Here is a 25,038-nt window from a genome sequence, read left to right as displayed (position 1 = left end):
CTAAAAATAAAATAGGCTACTTGGACAATCACAAATGTTTTAGAGATAACCCAAGAGCTAGGTTAGGGTTGAACCATAAAGTTCTACACGAGGCTACTTCTTCAAGACTGGGAGAGGTAGCTGTTTTATCCAATGCACAGAAGCCAACATAGAGAGACAAGAAAAGTGAAGAAATGGATGAATATGTTCTGAGAGAAAGAACAAGATAAAACCTCAGAAAAAGTCCTTAATGAAATGGAGTTAAGCGACTCATCTCTTAAAGAGTTCCATGTAACGGTCATAAAGATGTTCACCAAACTCAGGAGGAAAATGGATAAACACAGTGAGAACTTCCACAAAGAGACAGAAAATATAAGAAAGTACCAAACAGAAGTCACATAGTTGAAGAATGCAATAATTAAACTGAAAATACACAAGCAGGGTTCAAGAGCAATAGAAAGGATCAGTGAAATCAAAGACAATGGGTGGAACTCTCCCAATCAAAGCAGAAAAAAGAATTTTTAAAAAGTGAAGTTAGTTTAAAGGACTTATGGGACAACATCAAGCAGGCCGACATGTGCCTGATAGAGGTCCCAGAAGGAGAAGAGCGAGAAAAGGGGGCAGAAAACTCACCTGAAGAATAAGTTGAAAACTACCCTAAATTGCGAAGGAAACGTCCAGATTCAGGAATCCCAGAGAGTTCCAAAGAAGATGAACCCAGAGACCCACACCAAGACCATTATAAATTTAAATGTCAAAAGTTAAAGACATGGAGAGAATTTTAAAGGAGCAAGAGAAAACTAACTTGTTAAATACAAGGGAACCCCCATAAGGAAATAAGCATATATTTCAGCAGAAATTTTGCAAGCCAGAAGGGAGTGACACAATATATTCAAAGGGCTGAAAGAAACTTCCAATTAATACTCTACTTGGCAAAGTTATCCTTCAGAATTGAAAAAGAGATAAACAGTTTTCTACCAAGAGCTAAAGAAGTTCATCACCACTAAACTGTCATTACAAGAAATGTTAAAGGGACTTCTTTAAGCTGAAAAGAAAGGATGCTAATTAGTAACAGGAAAACAAATGAAAGTATAAATCTCACTGGCAAAGATAAACACACAGTAAAATTGGTATAGCCTACTCTTGTAAAGGTGATGGTTTAATCACTATTAAAGATAGTATAAAAGTTGCAAGAAAAAAGTAGTAAAAATAAACCTGTAACAACAATAATTAGTTAAGAGACACATAAGATAAAAAGATGTAAAATGTGACATCAAAAACAACAAACATGGGGGTTGAGAAGAGTGAAAATATAGAGCTTTAGAATGCATTCAAATTTAAGTTATCATCTTAAAATAGACTTAATAAATGTAAGTTGTTACATGTAAATCTCATGGCAACCACAAAGCAGAAACCTATAGTAGATACACAAAAGATAAAGAAAAAGGAACTAAGCATACCACTATAGAAAATCATCAAATCAAAAAGGAAAAGAGCAAGAGAAAATAAAAGGAATGGAGGAGTTACAAAATGGCCAGAAAATGATTAACCTGACGGCAAAAAATACCTACCTATCAATAATTACTTTACATGTAAATAGACTAAATTCTCCAATCAAAAGGCACAGAGTAGCTGAATGGATAAAAAATAAGACCCATCTATAATGTTACCCACAAGAGACTCACTTCAGATATACAAACTGAAAGAGTTAAGCTTTGGAGATAAGTGATATCAGACAGAACAGACCTTAAAACAAAGATTGTAATAAGAGACAAAGAAGGGCATGACATAATGATAAAAGGGTCAAACCAACAAGTGGCTATAACGTTTGTAAATATTTATGCATCCAATATAGTTTCTCCTACATATATAAAAATATATTAACAGACCTAAAAGGAGAAATAGACAGCAATACAATAATTGTAGAGGATTTTAGTACCCCCATTTTTATCAATGGATAGATAATCCAGACAGAAAATCAAAAAGGAAATATTTGGACATGTTGGACCAGATGGACTTAACAGATATATAGATATATACGAAACATTCCATCCAAAAGCAACAGAATACACACTCTTCTCAAGTACACATGGAACATTCTCCAGGACAGATTATATGTTAGGCCACAAGACAAGTCTTAATAAATGTAAGAAGGGTGAAATCATATTAAGCATCTTTTCTAACCACAATGGTATGAAACTAGAAATCAATTACAAGAAAAAACTGGAAAAAACCACAACTATGTGGAGGTTAAAAACATGCTACTAAACAACCAATGGTCAAAGAATACATCAAAAGAGAAATCAAAAAATTCCTTAAGACAAATACATATGGAACTACAACATACCAAACTTCTGGGATGAGACAAAAGTTCTAAGAGGGAAATTCATAGGGATAAATGCCTATCTCAAGAAACAAGAAAAACCTCAAATGACCTAACTTTACAACTCAAGGAACTAGAAAAAGAACATAGCCCAAAGCTAGTGAAAGGAAGGAAATAACAAAGATCAGAGTTGAAATAAATGGTATAGAGATTAAAAGGCAATAGAAAAGATTGATGAAACTAAGAGCTATTTCTTTGAAAAGATAAACAAAATTGACAAATTGTTAGTTAGACTAACAAAGAAAAAGAGAGGGCTCAAATAAATAAAATCAGAAATAAAAGAGGGGCATTACAACTGATAACACAGAAATACAAAAACTTATAAGAGACTACTAGAACAATTATACACCAATAAATTGGAAAACCTAGAATAGATAAATTCCTAGAAACACACAACCTGACAAGACTGAATTATGAAGAAATAGAAAATCTAAATAGACAACTATGAGTAAGGAGACTGAATCAATAATCAAAAACCTCCCAACAAACAAAAGTCCAGGACCAGAAGACCTCACTGATGAATTCTACCAAAAAATTTTTTTCTACCAAACATTTAAAGGAGAAATAATACCAATCCTTAAACTCTTCAAAAAATGGAAGAACACTTCCAAACACATTTTCAAGGCCAACATTACCCTGATACCAAAACCAGAAGAGGATACCACAAGATGAATAATTACAGGCTAATATTCCTGATGAACAGAGATGTTCATCAAACACCTCAATAAAATATTAGCAAACCAAATTCAAGAGCACCTTAAAAGAATCATACACTATCATCAAGAGTGGTTCATTTCAGGGATGCAAGGATAATTCAACATCAGTGAATGTGATACATCATATTAACAAAATGAAGGATAAAAATCATATGATCATCATATCAATAGATGCAGAAAAAGCACTTGACAAAATTCAACATCCATTTATGACAAAAACTCTCAACAAAGTGGGTATTAAGGGAATGTATCTCAACATAATAAAGGCCATATATGACAAGCCCACAACCAACATCACAATCAATGATGAAAAGCTGAAAGTTTTTCCTCTAAGATCAAGCACAGGACGAGGATGCCCACTCTCATCATTTTTATTTAACGTAGTATTGGAAGTCCTAGCCACAACATTTAGGCAAGAAAAATAAAATTAAAATAAAATAAAAGAGCACCAAAATCAGAAACAAAGAAGTAAAACTATCACTATTTGCAGATGACATGATTTTATATATAGAAAACCCTAAAGATTCCCAAAAAAACTGCTAGAACCAATCAATGAATTAGTAAAGTTGCAGGATACAAAAGCAATATACAAAAATCTATTGCCTTTCTATACATCAATAATGAAGTATGAGAGGTAAATTAAGAAATGAATACCACTTATAATTGCATCAAAAAACACAAAACATCTAGAAATCAATTTAACCAAGGAGGTGAAAAACCTGGGCACTAAAAACTATAAGACATTGATGAAAGAAATGGAAGAAGACACAAATAAATAGAACAATATTCCATGCTCATGGATTGTAAGAATTAATGTTGTTATAATGCCCATACTACCCCAGGCAATCTACAGATTTAATGCAATCCCTGCCAATATTCCAGGAGAATTTTTCACAAAAATAGAACAAACTATCCTAAAATTTTTATGGAACCACAAAAGACCCCAAATATCCAAAGCAATCTTGAGAAAGAAGAACAAACATGGAGGCATCTTGCACCCTGATTTCAAACTATATTACAAAGCTATAGTAATTAAAACAGTATGTTATTGGCATAAAAACAAACATAGATCGATGGAACAGAATGGAGAGCCCAGAAGTAAACCCACCCATATATGATCAATTAATTTTCAATAAAGGAGGCAAGAATATACAACAGGGAAAGGATAGTCTCTTCAATAAATGGTGTTGGGAACACTGCACAGCCACATGCAAATAAAATGAAAGTGGACCACTATATTACACCATACACAAAAATTAACTCAAAAGGGATTAACGACTTGAACATAAGACCTGAAACCATAAAAATTCTACAAGAAAACATAGGTAAGAAGCTCCTTGACATCAGTCTTGGCAATGATTTTTGGATTTGACACCAAAAGCTGAGTCAACAAAAGCAAAAATAAGTGGGATTACATCAAACAGTTTCATCCCTGTTTCTGGCCCAGACTTCCTAAAACCCTTGAAATTTCCGAGGTGTTACACGTGAAAAAGTTGTCTTTTGTTATGCTAATGGGGTGACTTTGGACAGTATCTAAAGATGGAGGCTGGTTGCCAATGGAGCCAACTATATGATTAGAGGGTTGGAACTTTCAGTCCTACCCCTGACTTCTGGGGAGAGGAGATGGGCTGGAGGTTGAATCAATGGCCAATGATTTAATCAATCATACCTGTGAAATGAAGCCTCCATGAAAACCCAAAGGACAGAGCCTGGAGAGTTTCTGGGTTGGTTAACATGTGGAGGTGCTGGGAGAGTGGCACCTGGAGAGGACAAGGAAGCTCCTCGTCCTTTCCCCATACTTTGCCCTATGTTTCTCTTCCAGCTAACTGTTCCTGAGCTATATTCTTTTACAATAAATGGGTGATCTAGTAAGTAAAATGTTTCTCTGAGTTCTGTGAGCTGCCCTAGCAAATTAATCAAACCCAAGGAAGGAGTCTTGGGAACCTCTGACTTATAGCCAGTCAATCAGAAGAACAGTAACAACCTGGGCTTGAGACCATCATCCAAAGCAAGTAGAAGAAAAGGGGAGGCAGCCTCGTAGGACTGAACCTTAGCCTGTGGAACTTGACGGCATCTCTGGGTAGGTAGTGTCAGAACTGAGTTAAATTGCAGGACACCCAACTGATGTCCTGAGCACTATCTGGTGTGGGGAACACCCCTCCCTACACCAGAATTAAGTCCTTGGAACACAAAAGATGGGAATTTATCTGAAGAAAACAAAAACACTAACTCGAAAGGATATATGCACCCCCATGTTCACTGTGGCATTATTTACAATAACCAAGAAAAAGTGGTACATATACACAATGGAATAATATTCAGCCATAAAACAGAAGAGAATCTTGCAATTTGTGACAGCACAGATGGACCTTCAGGGCATTAGGCTAACTGAAATAAGTCTGACAGAGAAAGACAAATACCATATGATTTCACTTACATGTGGAATCTAAAAAACAAACAAACTAACAAAAAACAATAACAAAAAACCAAGGTCCTAGTTCAGAGGACAGACTGGTGATTGCCAGAGGCAGGGAATTAGGGGGTAGGGGCAAAATGGGTGAAGGGGGTCAAAAGGTACAAAGGTATATTCTAGTTATAAAATAAGCAAGTAAGTCATGAGGATGTAATTTATAGCATGGCAACTATAATTAATAATATTGTATTGCATATTTGAAAGTTAAGAGAGTAAATTTTAAAAGTTCTTATCACAAGAAAACAATTTGTAACTATGTATGGTGATGGGTGTTAACTAGACTTATTTTCATGGTTATTTTTCATTATATACAAATATCAGATCATTATGTTGTACATCTGAAACCAATATAATGTTATACATCAATTATATCTCAATAAAAATATTTTTAAAATTTAATAACAAAAAAAGAAACATTCTTATTTAAACAACACTCACTTAAGTAACATGCACTTTACATTCAGAGAGTAAATATGCACACACAAATCTTAGTCCAGTCAGTCAGGACTTTCACTCACCACAATTGGCTTCATCTGCTCCATCTGGGCAGTCAGATGTAAAATCAGAGAGCTTGCTGGATGAAATACAGCCTGCATCTTCATGTGGCCCAAATCCAGCTTCAAAATTAAGAGATCGAGAGAATAAAACATCTTTTTTTCTCCAACATAAATGGGATGCATAATTGTTTCATGAACACTAGTTTCTAAATATGCTAAAAATGGCAAGCACAGGAGGATCTCAATAAACCTCTGGCCATTAATATAACATAAGTCCCTATCAGTGGGACGTGATAAGTCCCCTTCCACTCCCGTCCCTAAACTCCTGGCTGGTAATAATACTAAATTCAATGAAAGAGATTCTATAATTGCCTATTGGATAAATTTACAAAAATGGTGAGAAAGTTTTTTTTTTCCTTTGTGTAAAATCATTGGTCTTTCAGGAATAATTCATGTAAGTTTGGTCTAATGAGAATTATGCTCTAACCAACTGAGCTGGTGTTCAGATTGATGCACACATAAATGAGTTTTGAGTTAATTTATGAAAATAATTCTCTGTATGTGAGATCGAGTATTCTCAGAGCCTTCCGCTAAGGTTAATTTTAGTGATAATTTAAAATATTTAACCACACTTCTGCTTCCAAATACATTCTCCTCAATGTCAACTCTAATGCCTTCCTACTATTCCAATTCTGGTGATGCAGTATATGATTAGAAGAATGAAAATGTTTAATTAATTAACAGAAATAAGTAATTCTGGTTAACCCTCCAAAACTCATTAATCATTAAATCTGCAGCTTTGCATTCTTTAATGTCTATCAAAACAACTCACATACACAGAGCTTAGAAAGGTTTATTATAAATTCAGGACACACATTCTGAGTAATGTAAATGCATGTTAACACAATACAGAGTTCGGACATAGAATATACAGCCTTACCAATGAAAGATGTCTTTAATAAAGGACTTTTAAAAATTCTTTAACTCGGAGCTCAATCCAGAATTGATTCTCCTATATCATCCTTGATTAGTGAGTGCATTTAGCTCCTGTTAAGAATGCAGCTTTTCCTCTCACTAAATATGTTGTTTAAGGAAACATAACTTCAGAATGTATGACATGCCTGATGTCCACATGCAGTTATTTTTCATGTATGGAGAGTAAGAAAAATGAAGTGTTTCAGTTTTCAGGCAACATTTTTAATATTTATTTCTATTTGTTAATTGAGACCTGACTGTAGGGGTGGTCAGAAAGAAACATCAGTTAGTGTTAAAATAACAAAGTAACTGCAGGCACAATGTATACCATTTCAACACACTCTCAGAACCTAAACTACGGTTAGATTTTCAAAAATGCCTATTCTACTATTTGGGATCATTTTTATGACAATATACCTGTCTCTTAACTGAAATTCTCTACAAAATATTTAGTCAGAGAATTAGCCAAACTCCATCTGTTTCTTGAAAATATTATGTTCTGAATTTAAACACAGAATTTTAGGGTCAAATTTGAAATTTTTCATTGGTCTTAAGTCACTTTTTCAACCATGATAATCTTTTTGAACTCCTGAGTGATTCTGAAACATGAATTTAATTACATATTCACTTGAAGTGTCAAACAAAATTAAAATACAACTGAATTTTTATAGCGGTGTTTTAAAACATGCAAAATATTTTAAATTCATAACTTTTATAATTTAAAAAAAATCTGTATGTGACAATTTTAGCCACAAATGTAGAATGTTATTAGAAGAGAGCCTAAGGCCTAGATTGTGATATAACATATTTTTTTAAAAAGGTAAAAATATATTTTAAAAAGGTAAAAAAAATATGTTTTAGTTTTCAGGGACACGTGATATAATCCACATCTTGGTATTAGGCATTAGTGAACTATATTATTGAAGGATTCTAATATATTTTATATTTTTATATCAAGGAAAACTAATTATTTTAATGTTCAAAACTGCAGCAACCACAAGAAAAAAACTTACCTTTGCTTTGAACGCTAGTACTTGGAAGTGTCTTATATGAAATTTCACATTCCTGGGATACACTGATGTCATCTAGAGCAACGGTAGCATGTGATGATAAAACAGTAGCTTCTAAAATTAACTATAATTACAGAAAGATAAATTATTAAAAATATACTATAAAAGTCTTGAAATAACTTTCTAGGCCCAAAATGGAGCCATTCCTGCCCTGGATGCCATGACAGCAAACCAAAACTTAGATAACTTTCATGCCCCTTTAATGCTCCCCTTGACCAGAAACAGTATATTCAGCAGTCAATTCCCCAACTTCAAACCAACTCTGGGCTCTATATTTCCTTGTTCCTTCTCACCCTAAACAAGGTTGACTATATGGTCCCAGTCAACTCGATATTTTCTGTTTTACTCTTTCTTATTCTTTATTCTTTACCCTATAAAGCTTCCTGCCTTCCACCCCATTTTACAGTTCTCCAAATAGAGACTGTCTGCTTCATGAAGTGCTGAATAAACCTTGTTTGTACCACCTAAATTGTCTTCTTTAACCATTTTTTAACAAAAGTAAATTTATTACAATCATACTTTTTGGTGTAGAGAAGCTCATTTGTATCTGTCCCAAACTTCCAAACTAATTTTAGAAAATTGTTTGACCAGAACATTCAAATTAGGAATTTATAAAGTCATAACTGCTTTGACAGCACCTTAGGTAACCCTAATATCTTAGGTAACCTTGTTTCAATTAGAAGTTGTAACATTCATCATGACTGAAGGCTGCCTTCCCATTGGAGCCATTAAGAGTCATAAGCATTTAAAATGAGCTCTTTGGGGTAATCAACTGTGTGGTTCACAACTCAGTTTAACTGAAATATGAATTCATTTATAACGGGTTGGCTGAAGGCAACGATTCATTTCTGTATCAGAACATTTAAATACTTATATATATATTATATATACATATATGGAAACCTACTTAGTGAGGTAAATAACCACATACAGTGGTTAATAACATTCATATGCTAAAGCACTTGGAGGCACCTATTTAAGTTTAATTTATTCTAACATTCTAAATAATGACTGGTATAATTTGTTTTCTTTCTTGTTAATCACTCACATTATTATGTTGTTACTCCACCATGGAAGGAAGGAAGGCAGGCAGGCAGGCAGGCAGGCAGGCAGGCAGGCAGGCAGGCAGGCAGGCAGGAAGGCAGGAAGGCAGGAAGGCAGGAAGGCAGGAAGGCAGGAAGGCAGGAAGGCAGGAAGGCAGGAAGGCAGGATGAATTTATATCCAGAGTCTTAAGGATGCATAGCAGGACCACTAGACCAGGACACGGCTAGTAAGTGCATCTCCACGTAGTCAGGGAGGATCTCTGGTCTCAAAGATCTTACAATTTACTTGATATGATACATTAACAACTAAGCTATACCATAAGTACTATATAAGAGAGAAATACAAGATACTAAAAATCAAAGAAAAGCACTTCATTATTTCTGTCAAGAATATGAGATAGAATTTGAAAAAAAAGAAAAGATTTAGCAAAGAGGTAATGTTAAACTTCAGTTTTAATTGTTGCCTAAGATTCTGTTACCATGAGAAACTGGTAACATAACAAGAAAAAAAAAGGAAATGTGAACATGTAGAGTATATTTAGAAAACTTTGGGCATTGTAGGATGATGGGGTTTAGGACATGTTGTCCCAAAATAGGGCACCTATGCAGCATATGGAATATTTCTAGCCAAAGGAATTTGAGAAATGGTATGTGCAGGATGGACTTTTTGACCTTTCCTCTAAAGCAGATCAAACCCTCATGTGAGAGGAGCCCTCCCTATGCCAGCGATATCCTTATCTCTGGAGACAAAAGGACACAGAGAAGCTGAACAAAGAGGCCTAGCTAAGTTCCCCAGTTTATTACACTCAGCTCATACTCTCTGCCCTCTCGTACCTTTCTACAACTATCCACTCTTCATCAAACCTCTCACAAAAACACTCAGGTTTAACTATTTCTTCAGGTCTTCATTTCCTTATGAAGGCTCCCACGTCAGGTAAAACTAACATTAAATAATTTTATATGCTTTTCTCCTGTTAATCTGCTTTATCAGTTTAATTCTGAGACCCAGTCAGGTACTCTAAGAGGGTCAAGAAAAACTATTTCCTCCCCTATGGTAGGAGTATAGGATTTTTTGCCTAAATGAATTATTGCCTAAAAATTTGTTAAGAGAAGAGGACTGATCGCATGAATTGGTGCGACCCAACTGGACAGCAATTTGATGACATCTATTAAAAAGATAAATAGCATAGACTACAAAAATTAAGCCCATCCTCAGGGTTTACCTTACAGAGACACTCATAGGCACACATATGAAGACCTGGGCAGGAATGTTTGCTTTAATGTCGGTTTTGATAGCAAATGAATCAGAACAACTCAAATGTGAATCAATAAATAAATGGTGATATAGATCATGGACTACCGAGCCAGTTAAAAAAAAAATCTATCTCTGTATGCTAATATGGAAAGACCTTCAACATAAGTTTCTGAGTAAAAATTAAATTACAGAAAAAATTTATAGTATGGTACTACTTAGGCTAAAAATACACATGGTTCAGATTTCTAGATATATGTGGTACATACATACATATTAATTAAATAGAAAAGGGTCTAGAGGTAAAAATAAACTAGTGTTATAGGTACCTGAAGATACAGACTATGATGGAAGGTAAGGATGCTCAGGAGGGACTATTTCTTTATCTGAAATTTTTGATACTTTATAATGAGATATATATAATTTTAATGATTTTTAAAATTCTGATTAGAGCTGGTTTCTGTAGAGTCTTAGCCAAGAAATTTGGCCTTCATACAAGAGGCAGAAAATAGTAATAGATTTTAAAGAAGGATTTTGATGAAATGTATACAAGCATTGTGAGAAATAAATTATGCTTAACATCATTAAGTTATTGTAATGTATTTGGACAGCTTTAATTTGGAAGAATTTTTTTTTTATTCATTATTGTAGTATGTCCTACATTGAAGTCAATTAAAATACAGATGTTTAATTCTTCAAACTCATTAGACAGGTAGTTATGACCACCATATTTGAAAGACTACACTACTCAAAGGAAAGCTGGAAAAAGACAGAATGTTTGTTTGGGGCACTTCTGTGTCCCAGGAGAGGTACATACTCCTGTTCTTTGAATGGAGTGGGTGCACCCTGGGATGAGCTGAATGATGGGATAGGTCTTTAAAATATGGTTACCTCATTTTGTCCGAAGAAAACCACTAGGCTCTTTTATATCTTCATATTAAAATGTAAGTATAAAACAACTCCCAGAGCAAAATAAAGATGATATTAGGTCATCTACATGTCTGCTTGCTTACTTCTATATAATTAAATTCAGGACCATGTAATGAACGATTATAATTTGATCATTAATTAAAATTTTCCACCTTTAAACAGAGAATAATGTTACTTCCTTTAAAAAAAATGTATCTCATATCTGTAAATAATATCACCTGATTATTCCAAAATCATCTTCACTGTTCCTATTTTGTATTACTTGCTTTAACCAAGCTGATCTTTTGATTTGTCACCAAAGGCAGTTCCCTTTGGGAACTACAGTATCAGTTAATAATTGGTATGTGGGCCAGAGGTTGCTCAAAAGAAATGTTTCAATCATTGACAAAGGCAGAGTGAAAACCTCATTTTATAAGTTTCTCAAGGTAATTTGAGAGTTAAAATTTCAAATTATATGTAAATATCTTTCCTTCTAAAACTATTTTTTAGGATCTTGCTGATTTTTGTCTTATCCAATTATATTATATTACTCCCTGAGTGAACAGAATCACTTCTTGTTTTTCTTTCAGGAAGCACAGCAATGTGTAAATATTGCTTATAATCAAGTGATTACTTTTTAGATCTGCAAAACAGAAAGAAACTTTTCCAGAGAAATACTCAACTAGCATATTTAAATTTTGGTTCTTTGATATCTTGCTTTAAAAAAGAATAATGAGAATGAATAAATATGAATCTAAGAGGAAATGGAGACTACAGGAATATAGTAAGACGCAGTAAAGAAAAATTCGACTATAGTAATTTTTGATAAATGATGGTGGTATTAAAAATAAGATCAACAGCAAACTTTTATTTAGAGCTTACTGCATGCCAGGCACGTTCACTTATTTTAACACTGTGAAGATGGTGTTATTTTCTTCCACATTTTAAAGCAAAGGAAACAGAAGCTCAGAGAGTTGAAGTTATTGGTTGAAGGTCACATATCTAGTACGAAAAATGTGTGACCTGAGCCATGGATGACTTTGCTGTACTATATCACTATCATGAAATAAAGAGATAACTGGTCTTTAGCAGATACTGCAGAACAGAGCTACCTGGCAAAACAAGATTTAATGAAGCCCTAGGTTAAGAAGGCTGAGGACAGAGCAATATTACAGAGACTAGACCAGCTTTTACTTTGTATTATAAATCTCACCCTTCACTGAATCTTCAAATAATATCAGGAAATTGTTATTGATCTATCCCACTGACTCTGATCAAGAGCGAACATGGTATCAATCATTGTGGAAAATGTCACAAAAGGGTCATTTTAAAATGAAATCTGAAATATGACACAATTATGTTTTAGTAGCAAACTCAAAGACAGTAGATCAACTGGAAATCAATGGACAGTATTCAGGAAAAGTACTACCTCTAGATATGAAATTAAGAAGAGCAGTTGGGAAAAAAGAAATTGTAAATTAAATGAAAATATTTGTGTAAAAAGCTGAACATATAAAATGAGTAGGCCCAGTTAAAACAGATTGAAAAAATTCTATTAACTACTTGACTTACATTCTTCCAATAAAAACTGCACAGGAAATGGAGAGAATATTGAAATGTTGTTAATGTGCTGTTCATACAAAATAAACAGTAAGCCTAATCCTCTTCCACTAGGAAAAATGAAAGCCCTACCTAACCAGGGGTGCTGATTTCCTAAGGAACTCAGAGCAATTTGCATTCTGTTGTGATGTGTACAAGAGACATAAAAGGACCACACTGAATCTGAATTTCATGGCTACAAGAGAACGAACGGAGAGGTCATACAGTCCTATGCCTTTCTCCTTTCCAGTGTTTACATAGGATGACGCCATATAAATACATGTTCAGAGTTTAGTCACATTGAACTGATGACCAGGCAATGACTAAGGTCACCCTTAAATAATTCAGTCCACTAAATGTAACGTGCCAAAAGAGCCTGTTTCCAAGAAGATAAACTTTAAATATTTCAATATTTAAAAGCTAGATTGACTATTTGTGGGTATAATATCTTTTCCATTTGCTATTGATAAAAGAATGAAGTAGAACTGCACCTAGCTAGAATCCTCATGCATATTTCCATAGTTCTGAAAATAGACTTAGAAAAATCAGGTTAAAAACAACATATTAGAATTTGTTTTTCCAATAAAGGACAAGAAATGGAATAGAAAAGGGTACCAAGAGGACAAAAGCTGCATCTTTAGAAGGAAACCTATCAACATTATAAGCAAACAAAATGTTCATATTAGTTCATTCTGAGGTGTGAGTACATGGGTATTTGCCTCTCTATATATTTTCTATTTGTTTGAAAGATTTAATAATATATCTAAGTAATATTAATGTATTAAATAAAACCGTGTATATGTATCTGTGTGTGACTGTGTGTATTTATGTATCTTGTATGCGTGTGTATGTGTATAAAATCTGGACTTATTCATACCAGAATGTTAACACAGGCTCCAAATTCCTTCGCCAAAGTCTTTGGGTCCAGCTGGGTTTTGAAATCTGAATAGTTCAGAGTTGAGGATGTTCATCTAAAATGTATCATGTATATTACTTGATACCCTCAGGGAGACTGGGGGCAGCACTTTATCATCAAACACATCACTAAATGAACTGCCTAACACTGGTTCAGGTCAGGAGAAATTTTGCCTCTAAATTTGTTTTTCAAAAGCTTATTGCTTTCCAAATTTTAATTTTCCAAATTGCTGATTAGAGACTGTGGACTTGTAATGAATGGCCTTCTGAATAGTGACATCTGAGAGAACAGTTCTTATTTTTCTTTTCACTGAACTGTAGTTTCTAAAACAAGCCTGTACTTCGGCCAAGTAACAGGATTACATAAGAAGGAACAGAGGTGCACGCTAAAATCCTTACCTTCTCGGGCTGAATTAAACATGGCTGAGGCTTAGCAAGAACCCAGGACAATTCATTCCCCTCAAAAAGCCAGCACAATTAAGCAGAGGCTGGGAATTCCCTGGCAGTCCAGTGGTTAAGACTCCGCCCTTCCAATGCAGGGGGCACAGGTTCGATCCCTGGTAGGGGAACTAAGATCCCACAGGCCGCATGGTGAGGCCACAAAAATACATTTAAAAAAAAGAAGAAGAAAAAGAGGCCGATTGGTGCTGACTGGGAGCCCCCAGGTAGGAGAGAGAAAAGTCAACACGTGGTGCTGATCCAGCAAGGAGGGGAGTGAGGACAGAAAACATCACCAATCTGTGGATACCAAATTACAAAATTCCATCAAACCACTGGTCAATTTAAAAACTAGTTAATATGCCCCCAGATAATAAACAGCAGTCTCAATTTGCACCTCAAAACAAAGCAAGACAAAAATCCCAAAAGAAGAAATATTAAACAGGAAAAAAAAAAAAACAACCCAGTGCCGAAACTCTTCAATAACGATGGTAGGTTAATGAGGCCAAGAAAGAATGGCACAAGCTTCAACTCATCATATTTCTCAAATAGCCAGTTCTAACAAAGAACATTCTGGGTTTTGTCTTTTGTTTTTTTATTAAGACTTTTAGAGCAGTTTTAGGTTCGTTGCACAACTGAGAGGAAGGTACAGAGGGTTCCCACACACCTCCTGCCCCCAGGCATCCAATAGCCTCCTCCATTATCAACGTCCTCCACCAGAGGGGGACATGTATTCCAACCCATAAAATAACACTCACACATCGTAATCACTCATGGCAAAAGGTTTTCCCCAAAGGATGAGTCCTGTATTCTCTAGCAGTCTGTTATTCTCTGGGTGGAGCTGTTTGTTCTGAGGTGAAGTATTATTTTAAATACATCTTCTCCAAAATATCCTGTGGTCTCTCTGTTGGATTTCTATATTTACCTCAGTTTGGAAATGAGTACCAGATGAGGTGTGTTATTTTTCAGAGGCTCCTAACACCCCAACAGTGTTCTTACTTCCCCACCCCCATTTACAGAGGAAGAATCAGAAGCACGGAAGGATTAAGCAACTTCCCTCTGACTGGACACCTGGGTTTGAACCCCAGGCTCCAGAGCTCATGTTCATAGCTACCATTTTAGCTACATTCTCTTTAATTCAGATTCCTCTCAAGCACTGCTTTTATTATCACTGTGGCTTTCACAGATTGGAAAATTTGAAGCTCAAAGATGTAATGTACACAATCACTTAACAACCCATGGGGTGAGCAGAGATGGGAACTCAGACTATGTGACTCCTAAGGCAGTGAGTGTTCCACTATGTTCCACCATCTAATCTAGTTTCTAAACTAGCTCTTTTCAAACATCATCTAGAAGGGAGTCATGTCCAGGAGGGTGGAAGCTGGTGCACCCATTTGATTAGCTACAGTTTCCTTCTTTCATTATTAACAAAGTAAATGACATAAAAGTGTGATAAAATTCTCAGCATTAATGGGCAGCAGAAAATAAGGCAATAGGATTAAAATATGAGTGCAGCCCAGATTTTTTTCACTACCTCATATAATCCACCATCCTCACTTAAGAAAACAAATATTTTCCCGTTAAATTACTCTTCTCTCCGCCATCCTATTCAATTCTTATCTCCATTTTTGCTATGCTTCCACAAGTAAGTCTTGAGCAATTAATCAAGATAACATCTCTATTCATCCCTGATTGTGAATGTTTGCTTTATTAATATCAGATACATTGATGGGATATATGTACTATATTATTATCTGGAAAGATCAGCATTAAATAAGCATCTTCTGCTCAGTTGTATTAATTTCTTACGTGCTTACCTGAAAAGGCAGAGTAGATTCTCCAGCCTTCGCCAACAGATCGATTTTTGCTCGTCTCCACTGAGATTTGGAGATTCCAATTAGATCACCTTGCTTCTGCAAATCCCCATCCAGTGATGTTCTTGTAAAAACCGAGAGATGTGAATGCTGAGACAAACGATACCAAAACTGCACCTGGTGAAAAATGTGTTTGAATGATATAAATATTCCATTTACCTGTGTCCAGTAGCTCTTCTACAGTTAAAAATATCCCAAACTACTTCTTAATTCTCCTCCAAACATGCAGACCCAGAAAATGCTAAGTACATCTTCTGCCAGCCTTTGTATTCCCTCCTTAAAAAAAAGGCTCAAGGTAGCTACATTAACTGATATTTTTAACACATGCCATAGAGACATCTAAAGAAATGGGACACTAGCATCCTGCTCAGACAAGTGTGAGGACATATATTTGTCCACACCGTCATGGAAGTTTTACAGGACCTTCACTATTGCTTCTTATGAATCTGGGGAGATACATATTCTATATCTGACTCAAAAATTACAAAACCATGTATTACTATTCATTCTCCTTGATGTCTCAATCCAAGAAAAAGTTATCTCAAAAACTTGATTTCTCAGGTAAGAGAAAACTGCTATGAATACTTTTCATTAATTCCTTCTCCATTGTGACATTATCAAAAAACTTGGGAGATTATATAATACTGTTCATCAATAATTTAATCCAACTAGAAAATGTTCTTTTTGAGGCTAGGGAGCCTTGACTTGATCAGTTTGGTTCCTACTCACCACCAGTGATGACATAATCTAAACGATTGACAGGTTAACCAGGTAGTGGAGAAAACACAGAGGAGTATTCTAAGGTGCCAATAGCAGTAGCTATAATGTGGAATTCAGCACTATCGTTTATTCAGCAAATACTTACTGAGCATTTACTAAATACTGGGCCCTGTGCAAGGCGAAAACTAATTGCCTCAGTGGTTGGATGACCCAATACAAAATATGTCAAAAAAACCCCACAAAAGCAAGTTCAGACACACAGCAATTTTTTCTTCTTCTCATTATGCCATAGAGAGTTCTAATGCTGCAGATTTCAAAAAAAACACAGTATCATTCAGAGATGAGGCCCCTGAGAAATGAAATCACTCTCTTTGGACTCAAAGTGACTCCTTTTCAGTTTCACTACATTTTAAAGTTTTGGTTTTTTTCCTTTGTCATTGGGCTTTTATTTTGTTATGTGGACAGATGTTATTACATATATTATTTCTTTATTATCCCATTTATTTCACTGTTGGTACCAATTTCAGTGGAGATGAAAGTTGAAAAAAAAATTTTAATGCTCTTTTAAAAAATTGTTCAAAACATCAAGCATTCTCTGTTCCAATGTGCTACACGTTTTTTTTCAATGTCTACTTAATTGCCACCACCTGATCAAAGCATTCTTTCTGACTGTCCATTTCGTATTAGATTTACTACCAAGCTCACCTACACTCAGGACTTTAAGCAAGAAACGCAAAGTCAAACAGAAGTGTTTGATTAAATTCTATGGAAAGGGAGGATGTATGTTCCTCAACCGCAATTAAACTTTAGATCCCTGCTGTAGTTTCAGCATGTTCCAAGTTTGTAAATATGCAAAATGGAGCTTTAAACCTAGTTGTACAAGAGCTTTGCAAGCCCCATCAGAATTTCAAGCTGTCATATTGTCACTCAGTACATTACCAATGCGAAGTTATTTTAAGTGCATTAAGAGTAAATACCAATGGGATCTATATTCAATAAGATAAGAGCTTAGAACTTATATTTAATTTACTTTTTTAAAAACAGAATTGGCATTGTAGAGATTTAAGGAGAATTCTTTAGTTTGGTATAGACCAAGAAACTTTCCAGAGTCTTTTCAAATTTAATATTGGTAAGGGTAAAATCACTGAACAAAAGTTATAAATACAGCTGTGATTTTCGATAGGAACTTAGCCAACATCCGTGGCTCTCACTGTGATACACACTAGCAGTGGAACACTAAGTCTTAAACTCAGAATCACAATGCACGTTGTGAATTCCTCTTAGAACATATCAAGGCACTCTGTATTTAGTAGGTATTCAGGTAATAGGTATTGAAGAAAAGAAGCACGTTTGAGTGGGACCATCAGCATTCTTGCTGAAGCAAATGTCTGTAAACCTTCAAAGAGACATAGAAAGAGAGACCTGCTCTGTGCTATAAAATGTGCAAGGAATTAAGTGTCCTTAAGGACCTCAGAGCTTTATGGGAGAGAGTGAAAAGAAAAGGAAAAATTAAGTATAATGCGTATAATGACAAAGGTATGAAAACAGTGTGGCTATTCACATGTAAATGAATTAAACAAAATGAAAAAGTCACTTTCTTGGTTACACTCATCACATTTTAAGTGCTCAATAGCTATTTGTAGCTAGTGACTTCCATAGTGGACATAGCAGAGGAAAATTTCCATCACAGAAAATTCTATTAAAAAGAGCTGTATGTTAAAATTATACCAATCATTTAAAATTTATTTACTACTTTTCATTTTAAAGGAAATTATTGTCTTGATTCATGCCTGATTCATTAAAAAGCAGTTATATAAAATGTTAATATTAAAGGCCTGCTTTTATTTCTCCTCGGTTTTCACTAAGTTGTATATATATGTACAACTTGGGTTGTATGTATAGGGTGACTATGCAAGACCGTGAATCATTTTATTCAAGAGAATTTCCTGTGGTTAAAAAACTTCCAACAAAGCAGCTTCTTTAACTGCAAATTGGAAAGAAAAGAAATGAAGCTCAAATTACTTTACTGTTTTTAATTGTATCCTCTGATTTTATATTATTTGTATATTTTTAGAAATATGGAATCTGGGACATCCCTGGAGGTCCAGCGTTTAAGACTCCATGCTTCCACTGTAGCAGGCACAGGTTCCATCCCTGGTTGGGGAACTAAGATCCCACATGCCACTTGGTGCGGCCAAAACACACACACACACACACACTGAATCATTCATTTTACTATAAAAAGAAAGGACACCATATCAGGTGACTTATACTACTAGTTACCAAATGTAGGTGAATAACTAATCTTGCTCTTTGGTTTCTACAGTGCCCTGTGATATTCCCAGAGGAATGGCCAGTTCTACAAAAGAATGTAATTAGGAACAATTAGTAAATCTCTGAGACTAAATCCTGCAAAGGACATTAACAGGACATTACTTAGAAGTTCAAAATAATGTCTTCTTTATTTCTCTTTTCTGTTTCATTTTATTTTGGTCTGTCTCCCGTTGGAACTCTTCAAATTTTCTGCTTTTTTCCTCAACTTTCCTATGGTCTTTGTTCCACTTGCTTCCCTATTAGGGAGCTTTTTGGTCAGATCTTCATGTCTTTTCTCAGTTATTCTCCAAATTCTCAGCTACCTCTGCCTTCTCTGCTTCATGTCGACCCCTGTCTGGTATTTGCTACACCTGTTATATCTTCAAGATCTAGAATACTAAAAAGAGTAAAACACAAAAAAGTTTTAAAAAAAAAGGAAAAGAAACAAGATACCTATAACTCCTCAAAACTCAAGTGGAATAAGTCAATGTAGGGGAGGGGGAGCATTCCTCTCTCTCTCACACACACACACCCCTCATCATTACCATAGTGATTCTTATGACTCCTATTCATTATCATGTTTTTGCCTATTTTTATCTGAACAAGCTTAAGTAAAAGTTTGCAATCTTCAATAAAATATAATCTGTTTTTCTCATCTAAATGATTAATCTTCATGTGTTTTGACAATGTACAACTGGGGAGAATATCTGCTCAACCTTTCCCCAATAAACCATTGCTTCCTCTAGAATCTGTCTCATGCTCTAATACTATCATTGGAGTAAACAAAACAATCAGAGAACAGACCATGAGTGCACCATTCCAAGCCTCATTGCATATTACTTTTTTTTCTAAATTTCTCTCTGCTATGAGCTCATCACTCTACTTGGGGGACATTACAAGATATGGCCTTTTCAAACTCATTGAGAGAGTTGTTATAAGTGGGTTATCACTAATATATATGGTTTATATGTATATATGTGTATGTTATATATTATATATAATATATATTTATGTTTAATTTATATATTGTTACATTATATATTATATATATTTACATATAATATTATATATTATATGTATTTTATATTTTTATCACTCTCTGTAGCACTTCACACTGAACTGCTATCAGTATGCCTCACAAAATTCTATATTTTGTTATGGCAAACGTGTTTGCATTGTCCCTAGTATATTCCCAGCATTAAAGGCTATGATGAGCATGGAGTAGGGAAGCAATAGGTGTGCACTGAATCAGAGAAAGAACATTTACACTGGTATGTGTGCAATGAGGGGAGAAGTCTCAGAAGAACTATTTTTGTTTTGTTTTTTACTTCCTTGAATATGAACCAACTGAGTTCTCACATGTCTCTCTCTGCATTGGCTGCTGGAAAACTTAGATTCAAAAATGTAGCCTGGCCCTCATAAACTTTATTTTTGGAGCCAACCTATCTTTCGTTTCATCTGTCTTTTTCCTGGTATCTCTATTCACTTCTTTTTAATTTTATGAATTTTTTGATTAAAGAGGATTAGAATAGCAAAATGAGTTGGGGAATACAAAAAAACAAAAGACAAACACACAAAGTGGCACTGAAAGCGGAAGCTTCATGTTACCAGTCCTGCTGTATTTAATTATGAAGTCCTAAAAGTGAGATATGTCTTTTATACAGTAACTCAAATATGAGAGTGAGAAAATATTAATATCCACATAAATCTCCTTCAGATTTTACATTTCCTAATTTATTAAAAACAGTAACAGGGCTTCCCTGGTGGCGCAGTGGTTAAGAATCTGCCTGCCAATGCAGGCGACACAGGTTCGTGGCCTGGTCCAGGAGGATCCCACATGCCGCCGAGCGGCTAAACCCGTGCACCACAGCTGCTGAGCCTACTCTCTAGAGCCCGTGAGCCACAACTACTGAGCCCGCGTGCCACAACTACTGAAGCCCGCGCGCCTAGAGCCCATGCTCCACAACAAGAGACACCACCGCAATGAGAAACCCGAGCATCGCAACGAAGAGTAGCCTCCACTCGCCGCAACTAGAGAAAGCCAGCTCACAGCAACGAAGACCCAACGCAGCCAAAAATAAAAAATAACAAAATAAAATAAATTAATTAAAAAAAGAAAAAGTTTAAAATAAGAAAAAAACAGTAACAGTATTTCGACAGCAATAAGAAATAGTAGCTTCTGGCTCCCACATGTTCTGTTTGTCCTATCTCCTGGCTATTCCAAGGAAAAATGCCAAATTTCCACCAGTGACCAAAGGAGCTTTTGAAGCTTTTAAATAAAAGTCCACATCTTGAACAATGAGTAGTTACAGGAAGAATTCTGCATGTTGATGCCATGTGTTGGCTACACATAAAGTACAGGGTAATTCATGCAAAAAGAACCTAAAAAGCTGCTGTTAGAAAAAAGGACTCAAAAGAAAGCTTCATATCCCTTTAAAGTCCTTTCAAACAAATATTCTTAACTCTGTTAGCCTGGTATGATTATGTAGAGAAAAAAATGTAATTCCATAAAATGAAGGCTTTAATCATATCAAAGTGCCCAACTTTGGTTATTTCACCACCCCACTTTACCATTTTATAATAAAGAACATTCGCTATTCCATGAATACAACTATTATCAATCAGTATGTTCCAATTAGGAAGATCAGCTGGATTTTCTGATTACTCGAGAAGATAAGAATTTGGTTTGTTAGCTTATTTTGTAACTTTCATGAAAGAAAGAATCCCACATTACCACAAACTTATAAAACAGTAATAGTATATTCTTAGAATACTCCTATGGGAGAGAACTTTGGCCATGTGTATCTCAGACTATAAATAACCTCTAACAATCTAATAGTAATTCTAAGCTGGAAAGTACTATAAAGTAATCCAAATATCCCTCCCTCTAACTCAAAGATTACCAACATTCAAGCAGATACAGATAAAAGGGAAAAAACAAATACCTCTTTGGCAGTCTATAATACTCTTACTTTTCCACAAACCAAGGCAAACCTCTAAATCAGTATCCAAGGCCTTGGAAGGTTGAGGACTTGGTTCTGAGAGATAAACCACCAAGTATCCAAACTGTCCATTGCTTTCACTGAGGCTCCGCCCCAATAGCTCCCACAGGTAAGCTCCAAATATAAGCCACAATAGAGAAAAATGTCAAGTAGAAACAATCATAAATTGTGGGTCAATCCCTATGACCACAAATTAATGGCTACCCACATACAACAATGGGAAATGTAGATCATCTTTAAAAAGAAGAAAACTGTATGATTTCTCAGTGAGTCTCAGAATTTTTAATAAGCTTTTAGTGTTAGTGTTCACATTTCTGTAAAAGAGGCAGAATTAACAAATTCTATTCTTTTTTATCCAGTGTCGTTAACGAATTTAACAACAGCAATTGCATTGCTTTGGTATATGACCTTAAAGTTCAGTAAGCCTGTAAAGTACTTTTTAAAGAGCAAGTAAATGCTTCAGGAGTTCTCAAAAAAAAAAAAAAAAAAAAAGCCTACGTCTATCACATAAGATTTAATTAAAATAAACCACAGGTGGGAGACTCCAGAGTCCATCTGGGTGAGGTGGAAGTGGAGTCCAGGCAGTTTCTTTAATCCAAATTCCCACAGAGAAATGGGCAGCAAAAACCAAAGGGGAAAAAAAAAAAGAAGGACAACCTATTAAGAGTTCTGAACACACTCACTGAGAATTATATCAAGCTGAAAGTATAATTAAATTTATACTTTAATTAAAAAGGTCTGATGATCTGTAATTTATCATCAGGAATGCCTGTGTTAGTGCTGTAACCCTGCGTTTCTAGGTAATGAATTTAGTGCATGGCACTATTGATCCCTTCATTATTTTCTGATAACCAAGAAAAAAAAAAAAAGCTGAAATCCTAAAGGCTTAGAGACATGTCAGAACTCTCAAAAGGACGGAAAGCAAGGCAAGCTGAACAGAAGCATCTAATAGGCATTCATGTTACGGAAAGTAAAGGGATTATGTTTATTGAACACCTAATACCTGCCAAGTACTTTTCCAGGTGCTTTACTTAATCACGTTTGAATTCTCACAACCATGTGAAGAAGGCAGGCTAACACTATGCTTCCAGTGTGGACACTGAGTCTCAAAGGAAGCATATCGTTTGTAGCAGAACTGAGACTGGAACCAGGTGGAACTAGGTCCATCTGACTCCAAAGTCCCTCTTCTTTCTTCTCTGTTGTGCTGTGGAAATGACCTGAGTATTTTATCCCTTGGTCTGTGTTTACCTGGCACCAGAAGGACTAACTGAAAAAATAAAATTTTGGAAATGTAATTATTTTTTCTGCACATATTTATCTTTCTTTATTCATCCTTTCATTTTTCTTTCAGTAGAACTTGTTGAACTGCTTTTATTTTCCTCAACTAACACTGTTGGCCAAGATAACAAGCAGTTTGGGCAACCTGTACCCACAGCTTTAAATTATTGAAAGAACTACATGGAAAGAATGCAAAATGACAGAAATATTTTTGAATAGGCCCCCCAAAAGAAGGGTGTAAGTTATATACTGCAAATGTCTTCCGGAACAAAATGACATTTCATGTTGAAATAGCTCATATAAATCTCTCAGTTCATTGTGAAAATATCAGTAAAACACAGCAGGCATGTACTAGCTAGAGTAACCCAAGCTTAACAGTTTACAACTACAGAATGGCCAATGGAAATTCCAATAATTGGGTACCTGACACAGGGTAGAGGCATTGAGTGATTTTGTAAGAACAGGACTTCCAAGCTTGGCCACTGCAGGTGATCCATGTGCCCCCAAATAAATAAACGATCCTGCAAAAACAAACGTAAAGCCATAGGAATACAAGTTCTACTGTTGGACATTTAGTCGTTCTTTGCACTAACGTGCACACATTCAACTGTCAATCAGATAAAGAAAATTACATTTTTACTTCTTAACCATTAAGCTCTGTAGATAAAAAAGTGCTTTCATATGGATAACATTAAATATCTAAAATAAAACCCAAGTGATGAAAAACAAGCTCTTGATCTAAATCCTCTCAGCAAATGTTTATTGGCTTAACTCACCTCACAGTTAGAAATCAAATTAAATGAAGCTTCTAACTTTACAATTAGATATTCAACATACCCTTACAAAATTCCCATGAGACATTTGCTTGTAAGTTTCTTCGCCATGTACTGAAGGATAGGAGCCTATAGAATGCGTTTGGTTTCTCCTGGGGCTTACATGTTTGACACTGTTGTCTGTGCTAGTGGGGATGAAAGCTTAATTAAAGATCTAATCTAGTGTTAACAAAATAACTGCTTTTAGATTTTAACTACAGTGGATGTGCTCATGGCAAATGTACGCGGGGGATAACATCTCTTAGCAGCTGGAAGGATCACACATTCTGAACGGCTGTCGGGGTAGCTTCCTTGAATAATGAAAATTTACAAGGAAGGTTATGCTAAACAATGTCAAGTCCTGATCCTGCCCTTTGATAATCATAGAGTGATGGGCAACTTGGAAAGCCAACTATTTTGATGAAAAAAACACATTCAGAAGGTGATTTTCTTAGACACAGATCAATGCTGACTGCACAGAATGAAAAGGATTTCAGAATTAAAACATATTACTTTATAGATACCACCACATGTTTAACCAAACAACCAAGGTTGCAAGTCAGCAGTGTGGTCTCTGAGTGGGAAAAATAGAACCCAGTTTATATGGGTGTTAAATCTCAAAGCCAATTGGGAAGGATAAAGATCACTGTTCCCAAAATCCAAACTAAGAGTAATAGAAACAGCATATATGAGCTCATTAAATTCTCTATTTCACCTATAAAAGAGTAGAGCAGGAAAAGATGATTTTGAAAAATTAATCCAGCTTAAAAATCCTTTACTTGAGGTTCA

The 25,038-nt window shown here is 35.2% G+C and overlaps 1 protein-coding gene and 1 long non-coding RNA gene across 2 annotated transcripts in view; one reads left to right on the top strand and one right to left on the bottom strand.

The window, feature by feature from the left end:
• The window catches only part of MALRD1 (MAM and LDL receptor class A domain containing 1), a 621,227-nt gene that overhangs the window by 484,920 nt on the left and 111,269 nt on the right, over positions 1 to 25,038 (bottom strand). The window contains exons 12-15 of the mRNA XM_082449909.1: positions 23,861 to 23,958; positions 16,068 to 16,241; positions 8,037 to 8,157; positions 6,070 to 6,168 (exon numbers count right to left, since the gene is read on the bottom strand). Coding sequence (XP_082306035.1) covers positions 6,070 to 6,168; positions 8,037 to 8,157; positions 16,068 to 16,241; positions 23,861 to 23,958 — 492 coding nt within the window. The remainder of the gene's footprint in view (positions 1 to 6,069; positions 6,169 to 8,036; positions 8,158 to 16,067; positions 16,242 to 23,860; positions 23,959 to 25,038) is intronic.
• The window catches only part of LOC309655062, a 42,958-nt gene that overhangs the window by 9,735 nt on the left and 8,185 nt on the right, over positions 1 to 25,038 (top strand). The gene's annotated exons all lie outside the window — the stretch shown is intronic.

This window comes from Balaenoptera physalus, assembly GCF_965194825.1.
Source record: "Balaenoptera physalus genome assembly, chromosome: 2".
In the NCBI taxonomy this organism is placed as follows: domain Eukaryota; kingdom Metazoa; phylum Chordata; class Mammalia; order Artiodactyla; family Balaenopteridae; genus Balaenoptera; species Balaenoptera physalus.
Note: the sequence above shows the minus strand (reverse complement) of the source record. Positions and strands in the feature narration are given on the sequence as shown.